Raw genomic sequence first — 19,484 nt, 5'->3', positions numbered from 1 at the left:
TTGCGATGTCGGGATTTCCGTCTGATGCGGAAGGAAGTTGCGGTCCCCCTTTGCCCACTTCTTTGCACGGCCCCTTTGCCAAGTCCGACCCTCGCGCCTCCCCGAGAGCTGTTGTCGATACGGAGCCCTGCGGAGGGGCCTGCCGCGGGAGCCGAGGATGAAGACATGGCTGCGGGCGAAGATCCGTGTATTGACATCACACAGTTCTGTTGCAGTGGGATCCCCAGAGGACACCTCCTGCCAGTAAACACCTGGTTTATCGAGTATTTCTGTATTTTTCCTTCATACTTCAAGTGCCTGTTATCCTCCTCATAAACCCTGCTACCTTTTTTTTTTTTTTTTTTAATTTTAAAATCAGAATACAGTGAAATCGATTGTGACCGTCCAGCCTTCCAGTGGTACCATGGATTGGTACCGCTGCTGGCCCCGGCTGCTCCGTGGGCCGGTGGCCTGGGCTGCAGTGTCCCGGGACCCACCAGAGGCCCGTCCTGGCTGAAAACCCATGAGGCGCCTTTTAATGGGACTCTACCTAGAGGCATTCCCAGATCTGGTGGCTCTAATCCTCTTAGAGCTCCCACTGCCATGCAAGCCTGCACCGGGACGCGAATGTGTGCCGCATTTAATAAGAAGGCCTCCCGGAGTCCCAAGGAAACAGCCCCAAGAGCTTCGGAGACAAACAAGGCCCTCCCCACCACAAAGGGACCAGAAGCCTTCCAAATGTCAATACACTGGCGCATTTTTCCAAACTTGCTGCTAGAGCGGCCTTTAACATCCCCGACGCCCTGCTGTGATCCACCAGCTACAAAAGTCGATTGTTAATTGTCTGACCACTACAGAGCAGCTCGTTTTAATATAGTCATGACATGAATGAGACCCGAGCTCCCCTTTGCCCCTCCCCTGAGGCACCTTGGATCTTGGAGGGAGAAGGGGGCACTTCGTTGGCTCTGGTACAATAGGGGCTAGTGTTGAGGTCAGCAATAAATAAAGGGTGACATTGTTTTCCTTGCTGGCAATCAGCAAGCCTTCCTTAAGGATTGAAATAACTTACATTTCTGGAGCAAGCAGCTGAGTAATTGAGAAAGAAGACTCTGTTCCTCTTTCCAAGAGACTCTCTCTCTCTCTCTCTCTTTCTCTCTCTCTCTGTATCTCACACACACACTTCTTTCTGACCACCCCCCACCACTCCCCAACGCCTCAACTGGTGCTCTCGCTCTGTTACGTAGAGCACGCCAGCACTCCTCCCCTAATTTCTCTCCTCGAGAGAGTCTGGCTTAGAGGCTTGAGACGTGGATGTGAAGAGTATGTTTCTTCAAGGGCCACTCCAGTAGAAACAAAAACCGTATGAGGAGGGGGATGGGGGCTCAAACACTGAACTAGCCCATGTGGCCTTGAAGGAGGGCCTCTTCTTTTCTTCCCTTAATGCTCCAGTTCTCTTTTACATGCAGGCTCCGAAGACTGTTCCAAAAACTTCACAAGCCCCAACGGGACCATCGAATCCCCCGGGTTTCCCGAGAAGTACCCGCACAACTTGGACTGCACCTTTACCATCCTGGCCAAACCCAAGATGGAGATCATCCTGCAGTTCCTGACCTTTGACCTGGAGCACGACCCGTTGCAGGTGGGAGAGGGAGACTGCAAATACGACTGGCTGGACATCTGGGACGGCATTCCGCATGGTGAGTGATGCCGCCGTCACGAGACGTTTCTCTGTAGCTTCGCCTTTGCCTGTGAATGGCTTTGGTGACAATAAAAAGAGAGAACAAAGGCTTCAAAAGCTCCTTAGGGTTTGTGTATGACCCATGATGACTTTCTTTCTTGTTTTTCACCAAGGATGATTTCAGAGAAATTGCAGAAAGGCAGTTTCCTTTCTTGGAAATATTTCTTTGGAGAAGGATAGGCGGAGACTGAGTGGCCTGGATGAGGATGAGAAAGCCTATCCGTAATGTCCTCTTCTGCCCCAGGGTGTCAGGATTTCCATAGAAAATGACTCTGTGACCACCCTTTCTGCCCAAGTAGGATGCTAGAGCCACACGGACTAGATCTGGATCCTGGCTCTGCTCTGAGGCAGCTCTCTAAGCCTGGGCAGCTCACTTAAACCCTGCGTCCTACCTGTATAAATAAGCTGCTTTCATCATCATCATTATTATTACTATGATTTTACTACTGTTAATTAAAACAGTCATAGATGTCAAAAAGCTGTATCACCCAAGGCCAGAAGGAACCGGTACTTCTCAGCTGGCATCCAACATAGGTCTTCATAGTCCATCTTGGACGAGACGAGAAAGCCACTCGTTCACTTCTGTAGTGAGCCTCAGTGTTTTACACTGAGAGGGAGGCGTGATGACTGAGCAGTTTCATTTCCTGAGAAGAGCATAAGACTAAGTCAGAAAACTTGGGTTCTGAATCTCAGCTCTTATTTCTAAAGTCACGTGACCTCTCGAGCCTCAGTTTGTTCTTCTGTAAGTTGGGCGCTATAATGATAGCTCTCTGGCCTGTCCCCAGAACAGAGTGAGAGAAGAGAATGAGGCCAAGTCAGGGAAAACACAGTTGCACCTTGAACAGAGAAAAAAAGTTCAGCTGCCTCTTGAACAACGCAGGGATTCAGAGGGCCGGTCGACCATATAGCCAAAAATCCACACATGCCTTCTGACTCTCCAAAACTTAACTGCTAAGAACTTACTATTGACTGAAGGCCTGACCAATAACATAAATAGTCCATGAACACATATTCCGTATGTTATATGTATTATATATTGTATTCTTACAATAAAATAACCTAAAGAGAAGAAAATGGTATTAAGAAAGTCATAAGGAAGAGAAAACGCATTTACAGTACTGTATTTGTCAAAAAAGAAAAATCCATGTTTAAGTAGGTCCGTGCACTTCAAACCCATGTTGTTTAAAGGTCAACTGTATTTTTTAACGTACAGCAAAAATCTGAGACAGTGTCCTTAGAACCTATCTTTGGTCATTCTTCTAGACCCAAAGAGTGCTCTGTGGAGTGACTTCAATTGTGGCAAGGGTGACTGCATTGAAAATGGAGTTTGACATTTCCATTTCTACTGACCTGTTTTTGTCCTGCCTGTCTAGTTGGCCCTCTGATTGGCAAGTACTGTGGGACCAAAACCCCCTCGGAACTACGCTCGTCCACAGGGATCCTCTCCCTGACTTTCCACACGGACATGGCGGTGGCCAAGGATGGCTTCTCTGCACGCTATTACCTGATCCACCAGGACCCACCAGAGAGTGAGTTGGCCGGTTGAGAACTTCTGTCCTCTGCTTCCATCAGGGCTGTGAGATGTACAGTGAAGAGGGGGAAATTCTCCAGAATTGATAGCAGCCTCTGAATTCAGGGAACGGAGAGGTTTTTTCCTCTTGCTAGACAGAGATTTGTAAGAGTCGAACAAATGTCGGCCGGGTACTCATTTCTTTAGAAAGTAGGTATGTGTACCAAGAATGAGTTATTCCCAGGGTAAGTCACGGGACCATCTCCCACTTCAGTTTTCTCATCTGTGAATGCAAGGGAGGTGAGTTAGGATATCTACATAGGGTCCCCTCCCGGGCTAACATTTTTTGAGCTTTTTTCCCTCTGTCAGCTTCCGTGGCCATGGTCAGAAAACTGAGCAATTTGTAAACTTTCTTCATCTATGTATTTTACATTGAACATCGCTGGCCCTGGGTAGAGTTTGTTTCACTAGACTGATACATGCTTGGACTTTGGCTTCATGCTTCATTGTACACACCTTCCAAGCTTCTGCCTTGTGCCAGGTACCTTGCAAAGCCTCGAGTGTAGCTCCGACCCCAGCTGTCCTTGAAATACCCATCTAGACCTTGAGTCTCCTGCCTCCCTCCACATCTACTCTGAACTCCATCTTCAGATCAGCTCCTCTAGGACGCATGCTTCAGACGCGCTGCCTTTAGCCCCCTAGAAACCCAAGTGATAACTCTGAGTCCTAAAGACATACTTTAAGGATTGGAGCTGGGCAAATCCTGTCCCGGCTGTAGAAGCTTACCCTGTGCATACCCACAGACACGGCAGCCCGGCCAACTGGAAAGGCGATGGATTTTGTTCTGGGTTTTGCTTTCGTTCTTCCAAGAGCTCATGAAGATTGAGGGACAGGGAAACAGTATGGCACCAAGAGCTGCCCATGGCCAGCTCCGTCACAGAGTGACTCGGGAATGGGTTTGATACCTGAAAAAATTGCTGGGCTTTATCGGACACATGCACACGCAGATACTGACCAGTGTCTGCAGTGTCCCTGGGAAGGACGGCCATTGCACTAATGGCGCGGAGCCAGAGTCTGGACTTCTGGGTCCATGTGCCCAGGTGGGGGGCATAGGGGAAAAGAGTGGCGTGGCTGTGCTCCTGGAGAAATGTCCCGAAGTTGGGTATTCACTGCTTTGCAATGCCGGTCTTCTGTGCCAGAATGCAAGACATTTGAGTGAAAGAGAGAAGCAGAAGGGCCTCCCGGGTGTTTGTGAAGAAAGCAGGCTTCCCACGATGTATCAGCCCACCCAGATTGCCACGAGTCTATCACACGTTTACCTGTATTTCAGTTACGGTGCATCTGGCGTCTGCGAGCGTCTGTAGCCTGAAGCACCAACAGTTCTTATACTTGAGACTGTATTTTTAATTTGTATGATGATTCTTATTTACCCACAGCCTGACTTCTTTTAGGCCCAATTTCGTTTCTTTTTAGGCCCAGAGGGGTTGTCAAGCTCCCTGAGTTGGCAGAGTTATTTTCAAAAGGCGGGTGTGTAATTAGGTCTTTAAGAAGAGGGAGTTCCTGCAAGGACTTGTCCCTAGAAGGGAGCAAAATTTGGGGGATCCCAGGAGTTTGCGGTTGAGAGACGTAATCCTACCCTTGACCCTCTCCCTTCCCCAGACTTCCAGTGCAACGTCCCTCTGGGAATGGAATCCGGCCGGATTGCTAATGAGCAGATCAGTGCCTCCTCTACCTACTCGGACGGAAGGTGGACGCCTCAGCAAAGCCGGCTCCATGGCGAGGACAATGGCTGGACCCCCAACTTGGATTCCAGCAAGGAGTACCTCCAGGTATGTACTCCGATACCGCACGGTGTGCCGAGTGTGGGTGGACTGGTGGGCGCGGGAGGTGGCTCGGCTGGCGTGGACGGAGGACACAAGGGAAACACACACAGCCCATCCTCGAGAGCTCCCTTCATTCGTCCATCCAGACACACGCATGTTCCAGGCACGGAGAGACTCAGCCAGGCGCTGTGCTAACTGCTGGGATCAAAGGATGATAAGGCAGACCCTGCCACCACCCTTGTGAAGATTACCAGGCTTTGGGGAAGTTGTTTGGCCTGGGCGCTGTTTGCCTCTTCGAATAGCTATCCAAGGAACATTCTATAAACAGTTCCAGATCTTCCTCATTCTTGGCACAGGGAGGCATCAGAGACTCGGTCGGGGGAGGGCGTTTTCCTGAGGGCCGACTTGTTGAGTCGCCAGCTGAGCATGGCAGCTCCTCATGATCTTTGCTGTTCGGAGGGAGCCCTGCCAGGAAGGTTTAGCACATAGGGATCAGAAGAACACACGGGAAAATGTCACCACCGGGAATGCGGCTCTGGTTGCCCAGATGCTTTGCACCATCTTCTCAAACTATTGGTCGCTTTCCTTCTGAGTGAGCCTTGCAGTGTATGTTGAATCCTCCCCACCCGGAAACCGTAGACCGGTCTGGTTCGCATCCCCCAGCAACAGTGGGCTGCTAGGTCCATGCTAGAGCCATGACTGCTTTTATGACACACACCAGACAGCCTTGTGACCCACTGACAAGCGGTCCTAGCTCTGATGTGACCCGGTGGCCTCTGCTCTGCGAAGGACGTGGCAGAGCAGACAACAGGACAGGGAGAAGTACCCCTTAGAAACTTCCAGGCAGTCCGCAGAGGTTCAAACAGGGCAATCCTAAGGCCATTTGTCACTATCTCTTCTCTGCCTCTCCAAAAACCCTTCTCATCCTGCAGAGCTTCCAGAACGTTCTCCTACATAATCAATGTTCCATTGATTTCAATCCTTATTTTTGGTCCTCAATCATAAGCTTTCTCTTGTTGCCCTCCAGCTGTTTATAGTATACATACACAGCACGGCCTACCTCTTTTGAATTCACTATTATGCTGAGCACATATTAAGTACCAATAAATGCTTCCTGAATCAAATTTTACCAGGGAGTGCTGGCTCGGTTAGGATCAAGGGGGGGGTTGTCATTAAGAAACACTGCGGCCGGCAAAGGAATGACATCCAGCAATTTCCAAATGGGTTTAGTGTTGTGGGAAGAGAGGTGCCTCAAAATGTGGGCCATCTTCCTCACTGAGCAAAAGGTCAGGACTTGGTGCATAAGCCTAATTGCTTGGGCAGACTCTGAATGCCCTTTGACCCTTCGGTGACCCGAGTGACTGACTACACAATGGAATGAGGGACGGAGGGAAGGAGGCGGAGGCGGAGGCGAGGCAGCCCCAAGCTGAGACGTGGCAACCAGAGTGTCATAAGTGGGTTGGATTGGACCGGACTGCAGCGGGGTGGAGTGGACCAGATTTAACCATTGTTCCTTTAAATAGCATCTGATTTTACGATGCAGGGAAGGCTGTAGTTCCGTAAGAAGAGGTCCCATTTCTAGATGTTCGAGGATCCCTTTAAGGTAAACTGAATAGGGTCGGTTCAGATTTGCAAAAAAAAAAAAAAGGGAAAAAAAGAAAAACCATCCAGTTACCATTTCAAAGGGATCCAATGTTGGGCTAGAGAAGTGGAGTCTGACCCTCCGGGCTGGAATTGCGGACCTGTACCGATCCCTCTGATTCTGGTAGATCACACAGGCACGAGTTGCAAGCTAAGTAGGACAGTTTTGTCCTTTGAAGGAACAGCAAGAGGTTGCCTCCTGTCGGGAGCCATGGGTCCCTTATCCCTCCTCCCCTCTTCCTCAGGTGGACCTGCGCTTTCTGACCATCCTCACAGCCATTGCCACGCAGGGCGCCATTTCCAGGGAGACGCAGAATGGCTACTATGTCAAATCCTACAAGCTGGAAGTCAGCACGAACGGCGAGGACTGGATGGTCTACAGGCACGGCAAAAACCACAAGGTAACCCCATTCCCCCCCCCCCCCCCACTGAAAGACATGCTGGGGTATGCAGGAGGCTGGGGACGAGAGGAGCTGCCAGGTGACCCCCCAGAGGGGAGGAGGCCTTGCTTGGTGAGACTCAAGTAATTGACGGAGGCATGGGAGGCGGTGGCCCTGAAAATATTCTTTCTTATCCTAAAGTGATTGGAAAACACTGTTTCTCCGACAGCCTGGCTGCTGTGGTGTGTCGCACCGCAGAGAGAGAGAGAGAGAGTGTGTGTGTGTGTGTGCATGAGCTCGCACAGTGCTCTCTGACTGCAAATGAAGGAGAAAATGTGTCCCCCGTCCGCGCCTTCCCATGCAGGATTCACTGAGCATTTATGGCCTGAGTCCCTTCCCCATGCTGGGTTAACAATCACAAAACCACATGAAACTGTGGTTCAGGAGTTACCGAGGTCTAGAAATGAAAGGGCACAAATCCTGAGAGGGAATCACAATGTCCCGAAGAAGAAAGAGGACAATAAATAATGAGGAGAAATTCAGTTTGTCGGAGATGGGATCTGAACCGGCAGGCACGCTAGGCAGCGACGCATTGAATTCTCCCGGCTGGTGCCTTCAGTGTCCGTGGCTCCCGGAGGTGTGTCCGCGCGGGAGATGTGGCGCTTTTGTCGCGCACACGAATGGATGTGGGGCGCTCGGCTTTCCGAAGGCAGGCGGCTTCCTGGCGGCGAGCAGGCCTGCAGCCGGCGCCGCCAACCCTGGTTATCAGGGGCGCTCGGCACATGGCGGGGGGCTCATCGGGAACGGCTGGTGGTCTAGCCTGGGCCAGGGGCAAACTCTGTCACATGCCGGCTCCTAGCTCTGGGAGGACAGTGCCCATCCTTCCGCAAAAGGAAGCAGGGACAGGCAAAGGGACCCTCCTCTTTCGTGCTCCTGTTCCGCCGGGCCCCTGGCCTGTTGTGTCGGGAGGGAGCCAAGTGGGACGCGTGTGACCAAACCAAGAGAGGCCAGAGATCCTTTCCATACACAGCCTCCTCGGCTCCTGCCACGGTCCCCAGGTGGCTTGCCCTCGCTGGCGCGACTGGAAACGTTGGACGGAGAAAAAGCAGAACTGTGGTGTCGACACTGATTCACTCAGGAAGTGTGAGTTTTTAAAGCAGTGGGGTTTTTTTATTATTATTAAAATCGCCATAGTAACATGGCACCATTCATCTGAAAATCACGGCTTCTAGATATTACCAGGTATCTCCCTCTCTCGCCCACGTGCGCACACACACACAATTTCTTCATTTCACAGATGAAAAAGGGAGGTATTGCGCAAGTGAAAGCCCTCCACACCTTGACGTGGTCGGCCAGGTCTGGCTTCTCGTTGACTTCTTGTGTTTCGGTTGCAAATACCACTTGGCAAGGGCGAGGCTGAGGTGGCACTGGCTGTTAGGAGCAAGGGACCGGGTCCTCGTCCTCCACGCGCTTTCCCGTGCCTTCTCTTCCCACCCACCCTTTTCTGTAAGAAACCGGTAGACGGTAGACGCTGGAAAGAACCTCTGCCAGGCAGGCGAGGGCCAGGGCTGAGGAGGGGTGGGTCCCGGGGGAGACGGAGGCGGCTCACCTGACTGCCTCCCTGGCCAGGCTCAATGACTAAGCAGTGCTGGCCAGAGGGATACTGTAGCATAAGCTGATTTTAAAAGCATGCAGATGGACTGAGATGCTATTTAAAACACTATTTGTAGGAAATCTGCTTTTGGAAATACCTTAGCACTGCACATTTTGACAGAATGCTGTCTTCCCTGGCTGTATCCCTGGTGTTCGTTCTGCGGAGAAGATATTCCTGAGAATTGGATTTAGCTTGCTGGTCTCCTTTGGAATCATTCTCAACTTTTTCATGTTAGATAGATCATTCTTTCTCTCTCTCACCTTCCCTTCTCACCCTCGGCTAGATTTCTCTCCCCAGGTGCCAAGGGGTAATTCCATTTTTGTTTTATGGTGGTTTGGCTTTTTAGTGATCAGTCCTGCCCACGTGAAAAAAACACTGAGGCCGAGGAAAAACCCTTCTCTGTCCCCCATTAGATATTCATCCTCTGGCTACCTAGAAGGAGGCAGGAGAACCGAAAGCCTGCCAGTTAGGCGTTGCCCCCTCCCCTCGCTCCCCTGCACCACTGCAGGTGCGTGGGCCATGAGGGAGACCCGCCCCTCCGCCCCTGCAGCGGGGATCTCTGCGGCTCCTTCATTAGCAGATCGCGCTCCCAGATGTCTGTGTCTGATGTGCAGATCCCGCACCGCACCGTTCGTGGAGCGTCAGCGCAGCTCTCCGGTCTGTTCGGGTTGAAATAGTTGAGTGAACCGTGCCAAATAGATTTGTCAAGTCTGCTGCAGTTTGATTTGATGCCATGAAGGGGAGGCGGCTGAGGAGGGGAGCTGGGGGCCGGGGAGGGGAGTGGCTTCATCTGCGCCGTCTATGCTGGCCGCTACCACTGAGCTTCTCTTTGTAGCCACTGGCTGGTGGGCGCCGTGCCAAGCTAACTGGTGCTAGGTGGTGGGCTTGAAAGCACAATTCCGACAGCAGGACCTGTGAGCAAAGCAGAGTGGAGGTAGAGGCGGCAGCGGGCTCCGTTCCACCACGCAGGAGGAGGGTTTGCAGGCGCAGGGTGTGAGGAGGGGATGGTGATGTTTGGGGCAGAGATGCAGGAACTTGATTTCAATTCCCTGGTCACTGTCAACACCAGTGCTATGTACCAAAGACCAGGGAATTGGGGAAGTCGGAGAAAAACAAGATTAATGAGTGCTGATGGTGGTGGGGAACGGCTATGCTATTTCCTTGCAATACACGATTTACAATGTGGACCCAGGCTGGGCTGCGGCAAAGCCTGGGCCGAGGTCGGGGGGTGGGGGGAACAGCTTCCTACTTGTGACCAGAAAGTAAAGAAGACTAAGGAGCTCTTTTCCAGCTTCCCGCCAACCTGTGAGCAGCCTTGTCTGTCTGTCTCTACCCAGCAGGTCACGGTGAGGTTACCTCTGAAGAAGGCATTGAGTATCATAGCGGGGGTGGGGGGATGGGGGGTGCAGATTGCAAGCATCCTCCTGGCAAAACACGGCCCATTTACGCAGACCACATGTACAGCACATCCCCAAACCCTTATCCAATTACACACGCCATAAATATGGAACCTATGATTTTCCTATAGGGTGGGCCCTCCTTATGCATATTTATGTCGTAACCACAAGGCAGAGAGCTTGTCCGCCTGATGGAGCCCATATCCAGCCCATGTGCTCCCCTAGATTATACAAATGGCTTCCCATATATTTCTTTAGAAACCACAAGCAGAAAACTACTGCTTTTGATTTCACCAGCTACATTAACAACACCCCAAACATAGACATAGTGTTGTAAATACAGTATTAGAAGGTTCACGTATGTGTCTGTAATTATGGGCATAGTTATGTACACACAAGGGTTGGGAAGGGCAGAGAGAAAAACGGGAGTAGCTGGAGGCTGGAGGCCTTGGCCAGGACCCTGCTCACCTCTGAATGGCTCGTTCTCTGTGTGTGCGCCGGACGGAATGAGGCCAAGAACAAGGTCAGGACCGGGGACAGAGGCCATTGCCCTTCTGTGTCGAGGCAAGAGGCCTTGTCTTCATTTCTCCCTTATTTGGTGAAAGTGGGCCTCTCACTGTTGACATAGTGCTGGTTACCTTGCTGTTAGTCACAGTGCTGCTGGCTGTTCTGATGTGTTTGGAAGAAATCTGGGCTCAAAGAGAGAGTCTGCGGGGGTGCTAAATATATCTTGATGGCCAGATTGAGGATGGGAGGGTGAGCACAGGGATGAGGTCCAAGAGTTTTCAGAATTACCCTGTAATGAGTGGCAGAAATGTGCTAAGTGAGCACACCCCGTTTGTGCACCGATGGCTTCCAAGGGATCAGAGAACCTCCAGGTACCACCTCACTGCTTCAGAATGGAACAGAGTTTCAAAGACTGGGGTTGTGGGGACGCCTGGGTGGCTCAAAAGCCTCTGCTTTTGGCTCAGGTCATGATCCCAGGATCCTGGGATCAAGCCCCACAACAGGCTCTCTGCTCAGCAGGGAGCCAGCTTCCTCCTCTGTCTCTCTCTGCCTATTTATGATCTCTCACTGTCAAATAAATAAATAAAATCTTAAAAAAAAAAAAAAAAGACTGGAGTTGAAGCTCTTAGAGACAGAGTAATTTGCCCCAGGGACATGGGGAACTGTAGAGTCCCCATGAAAGGCTCCCAGTCAGAGGGCTTAGATCTCTAGGAAGATGCTCCCCAATCTGACCCAGGCCTTGTTGTTATCTTGACCCAGAGGGAAACTGGCTTCCTAAATGTTCAGTGTAGGGGTCTATAGGTGTACATTCCCTTGGAGAGCCTCTATCGTTGTGGAGATCCGAAAGCAAGCAGCACTCGGGGAATGAGGCTCAGCGTGCTCGGCTGATCGGTCCGGAGTCTGGGCGATGTCCTAGAATCCCGAGGACGCGGAGCTGAGAGAAGTTGCTTTGTGTTTGATTTGGCCACATCCCTTCACAGTACATCCACACCCAACTTCAAAATATTCTCTGTCCTCTATTTATTTTCTAAATTAAAACAAATCACTTTGAAAACCATCAGAGATTCTAAGACCCTCTGCGAAATTATCAGAGACTTAGGAGGAGAGAGAGTGGCGTCAGAAAACCAAACCCCCAAGTCAGTCGGCTAACAGAACCATGTGGCATCTATTTTCAGATCTTAGATGATGCATCGTGTGACCCTGGAAATTTCTCCTAATAGCCCCATGCCTCAGTGTTTCCGCCTGCCCGAACGGAATGGTGCCGTAGCTTGGGTTGGCAGGGTACCTTGGGATCTGTAGATGGAAGGCTCTCTGCAGATATAATTAATGTATTAGACCCACAAAGCTCTTCTCGAGCAGAGCAAGTTATCAATTTAAAAAGTAACAAGGCCCCATGGGATATTTATCTGCCTCTTTTAAAATCATAGGTCTGGAAGGGACCTGATAAGTCCTCCAGACCTCTCCCTGCATCTGATGGGCCCTGCACTTGAGCTGCTCAGATAAACATTACCCTTCTCGGTTTCATGCTTCTGTTAGGGATGCAATTATTCCTCCAATTAATAACTTGAAATTTTCTAAAAGAGATATATATTTATATTTATATTTATTTTTTACCTCCTGCTGGATGACTGGCTTCCCCTTACCCTTTTCATTGCAATTTTGTTAAGTGTAATAAGATTCTGACAGGGACTCAAGCCATCAGCTGGGAATGGGCATCAGACTTCAGAAGTCATGCATCTGATCGCATCGTCAAAGCAGGGTTCTATGTATTCCAAAAAGGACTGATGCTCTTTTGAAATTCATATCCCCCCATTTTTCTGCCCCCTCAGTCATAACAGAAGAATCCAGGGCCCTAGGTAATTAAGTTTGTCCCTTATCCATTTGCCGTGGGATGAGCTCAGACCTTTAGCCTCTCCACTTAGGAGGCCCAAGGGAAAATGTCATTATACATAAGCTTGGAACCTTTTCTCTATCAGGCTCCCGTGGCTGGCTTCACCCAACTCCCATGGGTGCTGAATTGTCTCTGGGAGCTGAGGCCAGCCTCCATGGCGCTTATGGCCTTGATGCCGAATTCCCAGGGCTTTCCATCTCACAACTGTGCACTGCGGCCAGTAGGGCAGAGCAAGCGAGCAGGGGTGTCGAAGGGCACAGTGAACCTGCTTGGGCTGGAAACACCCTCTTTGCCTCACTCCAGCGTCCCTCGAGGAGCAGTGGTGTGAACACCTCACCTGGTGGAAATACCGCCCTTTCCCTGCCCCGTGATTGGCTGAGATTGCACCAGGAGAGGAATGCTGCTGGCAGATGGGCTCAGGAACCTTACTCCCTGGCCCCTTCTGCCCACTTTCAAGTTAAAAGTGCCTTCTCAAAAAATGTGATGATGTCACAAGAGGTTTTCAGTATGGAGAACTCTGCCGACCCGGAGAGAACATCCCACTCCTACCCCCTTAGATAGAAAAGGACACTGGCCATTCCCTTCCATGACTCTGACGACCCATCTCTCCTCCAGCCCTGAATCCCTGCGCTGCCCTCTCCTCCCCGCCTCTGCTCTCCTCCCTGGTGCTTTCCTGTCTCCAGTCCCGAAACCCTAATCCTGTTAGTATGCTGTGTTCCAGGGCTTTACGTCTCGATGGGGGTAACATAATCCTGCAGTAAATCTAACTTAGGGGACCCACAAGGCACACACAGATGGGATGCGCACATCCCGCCCATCTCCACCCCCCACCCCCAGGAAGAAACCGGGCCCCCCACCCCCTTGACCCGTTCCTACTCCTCAGTCTCCTCCTCCCTCATCAGCAGAACCGGTTGATGACAAAAACAGCCCTCAGTAAAGGAACAGGAGACAGGAGGGTATCATGGTCATAAGTGAGCATTTGGTGCTTAGGGAACCTTCCCCGCCCTCCCCCATCCTCACCCTCCCTTAAATTCTCCCCCGCCCCTCTCTCTCACACATGTATATGTACACACATCTATATATGAGACACATCCCTTCTGACTCTGTTTCTGGCTAAGTTCCCACATCCACTAGTATGAAAGCAGCTTAAAAAAAATTTTTTTTATGGTCTTTAAGGAGGAGTTTTAAGGGAGAAATGTCAGGGCCGTGATTTACAAAAAAGAAACCAAAAATATCCATTACCTTCACATCGTTTTCCCCGGGTGCCACAGCACCCCTCCCCGGCCCCCCTTGCCTGTTGGGTGCAACAGATTAATTAAACGGGATGGCAACCATTGATGAACAATTTATGTTTACGTGTGGACCCAGTGGCTGGTTTCAGAGGACATGCAAGGGTGGGGGAGAGAGGACAGGCATTTGGTTCTGCAGTTAGGATGGGTCAGGTCAGTTGTTAGTGAGAGACATTTTTAAAACATGCCACTGGTTTCCCCAGTTTCTGCCCTCCGTTCCTGCCTCCTCTCTTTTCCGCCTGCTTTATTCTCCTCCTCCTCGAGCGTCTGTGCCAAGTAGATTGAAAAGGAGAACTTTGGATGCGATGAAACATTTATTAGTGGAGAGAAATATTTATTTAAAAAAAAAATGGAAAATTTCTACCTTCTGCACAATTTCTACCTCAGGGCTCCAGCGCTATATCGTCTTTGAAAAATTTCCTGCTTTCTTTGCAGTCCCTGGAGCTGGCCATGTTCAGATATTTACAGCAAAATAGGAATAAACAGTAGGTCACACCATAGGTAATGAAGAGACTGGCGTGTGCGGACTGCATGCTGAAACCCTCCTCAGACGGGAGGTGGTGCATGTAATGAGTGCTTACCTCTGTTGGTTGAAGGACCTGCCTGGTGCCGGAAGGTTCCAGCAGCTCCCACCATGAGCCCACGCTGTCGCTCTGCGTCCAGGAGCTCAAAGACTGTGATGGCCGTGGAGCGTCCACACTATCTTGGGCACCTGGACACTGATGGCAGAGATTACCGGGGTACAGGAGAGGGACTTGGGCCTGGCAATGAGCCCCTTTGCCCAGAGGCCTCTGAGGAAGGCAGGCCAACCCTCAGTGCCAAAGTCACTGCATATTCTTATAAGAAGAGTTAAGGGCAGGGCGGCAGGGACAGGTAGGTCGATGTGACAAGAAATGGGGTGGGAAAATAGAGAAAAGATGACCTCAGAACCATCAGGGATGTTTCTGGCTGGATGTTTCCTATTTGATCACATGTATTACCTTTTTTGATTCTACATAGTATTAGAGCCGGTGGCTGAGAAGCTCGTAGGCATGGTCAAAACATGTTGATTTTTTTTTTTTCCTTTTCCCGGGTGGGGTGTGTAGATATTCACCACACTGGGATGTTGGATAGCCGCCAAGTTAATTGGCAGATGTCCCCTCCCCTCCAGAGGTGCAAATCAGAAAATCTTTGAAGTGCTGCTGGTTTCAGATTCTGTCTTTCTGAAAATAAACCAAAGGTCTCGAGAATCAATTGGAAAGTGTTGGATTATGTTCAGAATTCAGCAAGGCACCAAATAGATTATCCAAACCACTCTGTGCCCTCAACTGCTTCTTAAACTTGGTTTGCAGAGATGCATTTGAAGAAATCTATGTGTTCAACATAAACACACACACACACACACACACACACACAATCTAATAATTACATCTACCAAGGCGCTCCTTACCTCTTAAGAAGGCTAGAGACACCTTAACACACTTCTGGTTTTCTTTTGGGTGATAAAGCAACCATATCAGCATTTTGCTTTTAAAAATTAACAAACATGCCTACCATCTGTGACATCTAGCTTTTAAAGCAGATGCTATGATGAGACCATCACGTTTGGTATATGCTTATCAGGGGGGTCCCATACACTGACGATCCACTGAATTTTCTTAGCATCACGGACACCTTCCTGTCAAGTCACGGCCTGAAAATTTTGGGCCCCAAGGTGGGACTTGGGAGTCAGTGGCTTTCAGACCTTGAACCCTCCCCATCGAACAGAGAGACCCATGTGTTAGGTATGACATAGCTTCAACTCTAACATCGGTCCTGGGGGCTGTGCAGGCATTGAAGCCAGCAGGGAGGGCTGGTAGACCTTAGCGTCTATCGGCAAACCTCTTATCGACTTCATTTTCCTGAAGGAGAAACCAAGGTATCTAAGGATTATTGATTGGCCTATAGTGATTCAGGGAGTCGGCAGGGAATAGGGAATAAAACCAATTTCCTGGCATCATTTCCCATGCATACAACCCCTTACCTTGCAATGCCTAGACCAGCAGCCAAGAATCCATCTCCGAGAATTTGATCAGAAAACATATGAAGGGTGATTCTGAAACCACAGAAGCATTGAGAAAGTCATAAAGATGTATAATATATGATAGCACTTCCCGGCTATAAATAGGAAGATGCAGGGAGAAAAATAGAGACCTTGTAAATCCATTGGGTCAGGAGAAATAGAAACTGCTTAATATTTCATTAAAAATGGATTTTCCTAAATTGCACTTTGGTATCTTTGGGTGAAAGTCAGTATGTAAAGACTAAGGTGTTGTTATTCATTACTTTTCATTATTTAATAATTGGGGCTGTTATTGAGCGAAAACATCAACAAGGTGTACTCTCCCTCTGAGTGGGGCACTCACCGTGTGTCCCGGGCACTCTTTGAAGCGTATTAAAACCCACAGCCCTTGTCCACCAAAGCACTTAGGTGTTAAGGGACACTGAACAACTAAAATACCCTTCACAGAATGGGCACTGCTGGGACAGTTCTACTTGGAAACTCTTATGCAGAAAGCCTTAGAATCTGGGGGCCAGAAAGGAGCTGGCAAATCAACTCATTTCAGGGAGGAGGAGACTGGGGCCTGGGAGAGGTAGAGACATTTGCCCACACTGATGAGCTCAGCAGCAACAGCCTGTCTCCCCTGGCACCACGTTGGTGGTGTTTGGGGGGTTTCCCCCCGACTCTGCCACACTCAGAGAAGTGTATAAAGAGTTTAGTTAAATAAGCTGATATTCCTTCCGCAAAGGGTCCGGAGAGCAGGGGCAGATCTGAGTGCAAAGTCAAGGGCACACAAGAAACCAAGGAGGAGGCAGGCTCAGAAATCCAAAGGGCGATCTGAGGCCACGTTGAACGAGCATTCGTGTGGTTTTGGGCGGGAGTAGGAGCAGAGTGAGCGAAACAGGAGGCAGAATGACACGCCGTGGGAGCAGCCGGGTAGGTGGTCTAAGCAGAGGGGCCGTGTGCCCGCTTCCCTTTCTGACGGGTGTCACTATACGCAGAGGTCCGGGGGGGCTCACCCAAAGCTGTGACGGCGTGCGTGCCTCTGCGGGAAGACCAGCCCCCGTGCCGGGCAGGTACACACGCACATGGGTGCACGCCCCTGCCCAGGTGCAGCCACACTCCCAAACGTGCCAGCCTCCCAGAGGCTGTGCAGAGACATAGTCGTTTCCTTACTAGGGTGGGGAGGGGGGCAGGGGAAGGAAAGGTTTCTTAGCGTTGCCTGCCAAGCCTGAGAAATGAAAGGGTCAGATAAGATAAAATCAGATATTAAAAACGCATAAGACGTGCTGTGTCTCTAACGGTGCCAGCGTGATGTGTACGCTGTGGGTTAGCAGCTGTGTTAAAGTTCAAATCCACTCAACGCTCCAGTTATGTTATCCACATGCCAAACCCGGCTCCCCTCCCCAGATGAACTCCTTAGCATCTCCTGATGGAGGCCACACACAGTCTCCCTCACCGTCCTCAGGGAGCACGCCTGCGTGGCCCCCCACAGCTCACAGCACCCTCCCAAAATAACCAAAGTGCTGCATTTGCTTCTTGCTTGCCAAAACAAAATAAAAAACAAAAGCCTCTGCCTCGTGCTGAATTCTCGCAGAACTGATTAATCTCTTTCCCTTGGATTCGGTGCCTTCATTCCTTTCCTCAGAGCTGCAGAGCTCTTTGTAAGCTCCTGGGAAGCCAAGGAGTGGGCACAGCCAGACCGGGGTCTCCCTGGGCCCTGTATCCTCCCTTGGCCCGTCCTTCTCCAAGATTAAGATCACAGAGTCTTGGGCCCCTCTCTCCCCGTCTCTCCACCAGCCTTCCCCCAGGTGTCTGACTCTAACCCTCTTTCCTCCTGCTCGCCTGGTCTTTCTTCCCTTGTTTTGTCTTCTGGCCCCTCTTTGTCCTCCGTCACTGTAAAGGAAGGAGCAAATCAGACCTGGGAGCGATGGGTGGCCAGGCAGTTCTGGGTCTTGTTCCCTGCAGTTAGCAAGGCAGCCAAGGAAGAAACTCGGTTTTGGGGTGGAATGGGAGGCTCCCTAGTGGGGACAGGGGGCAGCGAGCGGGGCAGGCGCCAGCAACGAGGGGTTGAACCTGAATATGGTGGGCCGGAGAAAACCGGCTTCCTCCTCCCCTTCGCTCCGTCTGTCTGAAGCAAGCCACTTCCCCTGATCTGGCTGCAGAAGGTGTGATGTCTCTTACCCTTCACCCCCACCGTCAGTCGTGTGCTTTTAAGGGCTCTAACTTTTGACCTCAGCAAGTGGGAAATATGGAAGGTTCAAGGTTGCCAAATGGCAGAGTTCCTAGTTACAGTTCATGGGAAAGAAAGGCCCACGTTGTTAATTAGCTCTAAGCTTCCCTGCAGCTCCTTGCTGTAATTCAGAGCTTTCAAAGTCAGGATTAGAAACACACACCCCTGAAGAGCAACCCTACCTCCATTCAACCCAGGCTCAGAGACTTTAAGGACTCCAAGACTCCTAGCCACCAGGATAAATGTTGCAAATTTGTTCCAGGAGTTGAGAGCCAACGTAGGAAACCATAATCCTACAGCCTAAAAACACGGCAGGGGCTTTGGATCCAAACAGAAATCTCTGAACCTCCGTTTTCTCATCAGTAAAGCAGAAATAATAATACTTTTAAGGCATTATGGTTGTAATTGTGTTTATACGGCATCTATCTCAGGGGTACTGGAACAGACCAGTTTCCCCGTCCTCTGGTCCCAGCCCTGTCCGTGTCCACACACCAGACCTGTTCCGGGTATCATAGTGTCTGGTCCGAGTCAACTTGCAGTCTCTTGGTCGTTAGAGCTGTGATATGTATGATTTAGAAGTGCTGCTTGGTTAGTGGGTCCTTCCCTCTGCCCTTAGCCAAGAAAACCAACAGAAACTCACATATACTTGCTCCGGCTACTTTTTTTCTTTCTTTCTTTCTTTTTTTTTTTTTTAATGGAGAGCACAGAAAAGCATAAGGCCCATATGGCAGTTATTGATTTGGGCCATCTGGTAAACTAGGACTTGCTCCTACCATGTTGGCTTGGAAGCTACTCCGAAAAGCCTTTTCTCCCCTAAGAGAGGCACTGGTCAGATGGGGACAGGGATGGATTTCATTACAGGGTGGGACCACAATGAGAGGAAGCCAGGGCAGGATTCTGAGAGACTGTCTGCAACCCTGACCCTCCAACAAAGACCAGAGGGAACCAAGAAAGTGTGGATTGACATAGAGCCCCGAGGAGTAGATGGTACCCTCCGCCATGCTCTCCTCTGTTTGTGGAGCAGGGAGACCTCTAAGTAACTAAGAAAACAACCGTGAAGCACTTTAAAAATACCCTGCAAATATGCCTATATGCCTGCACTGTGAGGGAGGGGCAGAATCAAATTCAAGCTAATGAGGTCCACCAGCCCTAAAAGATGACCGTTCTGCTCCATCTTTTAAGGTGCCTTCTTCTGCTTGCTCTCAGCCCAGAAGCAAAGTTTTCCTTTCCTCTAAAAGTTTTTATGAAGACCAGTTATTGTTTTCAAGTAGAGCAATGTGAGAAATTACGTTTGTTTGTTTTTTTCCCCATGGTGCTTCTAATAAAACCCCAAACAACAAACACACTGATTAACAGAAGCTTGAGGGAAATAAGGCTCAACAGAACTTTTACAGCCCCTTCAAAGGCCAGGTGAGCGGGCAC

At 50.2% G+C, this 19,484-nt stretch overlaps 1 protein-coding gene and 1 long non-coding RNA gene across 5 annotated transcripts in view; one reads left to right on the top strand and one right to left on the bottom strand.

Annotated features, from left to right (window-relative positions):
- NRP2 (neuropilin 2) overlaps nucleotides 1-19,484 on the top strand; it is a 114,004-nt gene that overhangs the window by 38,343 nt on the left and 56,177 nt on the right. For all 4 annotated transcript variants that reach the window (XM_082689134.1, XM_082689135.1, XM_082689137.1 and 1 more), the window contains exons 4-7: nucleotides 1,446-1,676; nucleotides 3,091-3,246; nucleotides 4,887-5,056; nucleotides 6,937-7,092. In XM_082689134.1, coding sequence (XP_082545260.1) covers nucleotides 1,446-1,676; nucleotides 3,091-3,246; nucleotides 4,887-5,056; nucleotides 6,937-7,092 — 713 coding nt within the window. The remainder of the gene's footprint in view (nucleotides 1-1,445; nucleotides 1,677-3,090; nucleotides 3,247-4,886; nucleotides 5,057-6,936; nucleotides 7,093-19,484) is intronic.
- Nucleotides 7,114-12,963, bottom strand: LOC309843585. Its single transcript, XR_014300229.1, has 3 exons — nucleotides 12,858-12,963; nucleotides 10,591-11,940; nucleotides 7,114-9,637 (listed from the first exon to the last, which is right to left on the bottom strand). It is a non-coding gene; the product is annotated as an uncharacterized lncRNA (long non-coding RNA).

This window comes from Mustela nivalis, assembly GCF_964662115.1.
Source record: "Mustela nivalis genome assembly, chromosome: 11".
NCBI classification, from domain to species: Eukaryota; Metazoa; Chordata; class Mammalia; order Carnivora; family Mustelidae; genus Mustela; species Mustela nivalis.
Note: the sequence above shows the minus strand (reverse complement) of the source record. Positions and strands in the feature narration are given on the sequence as shown.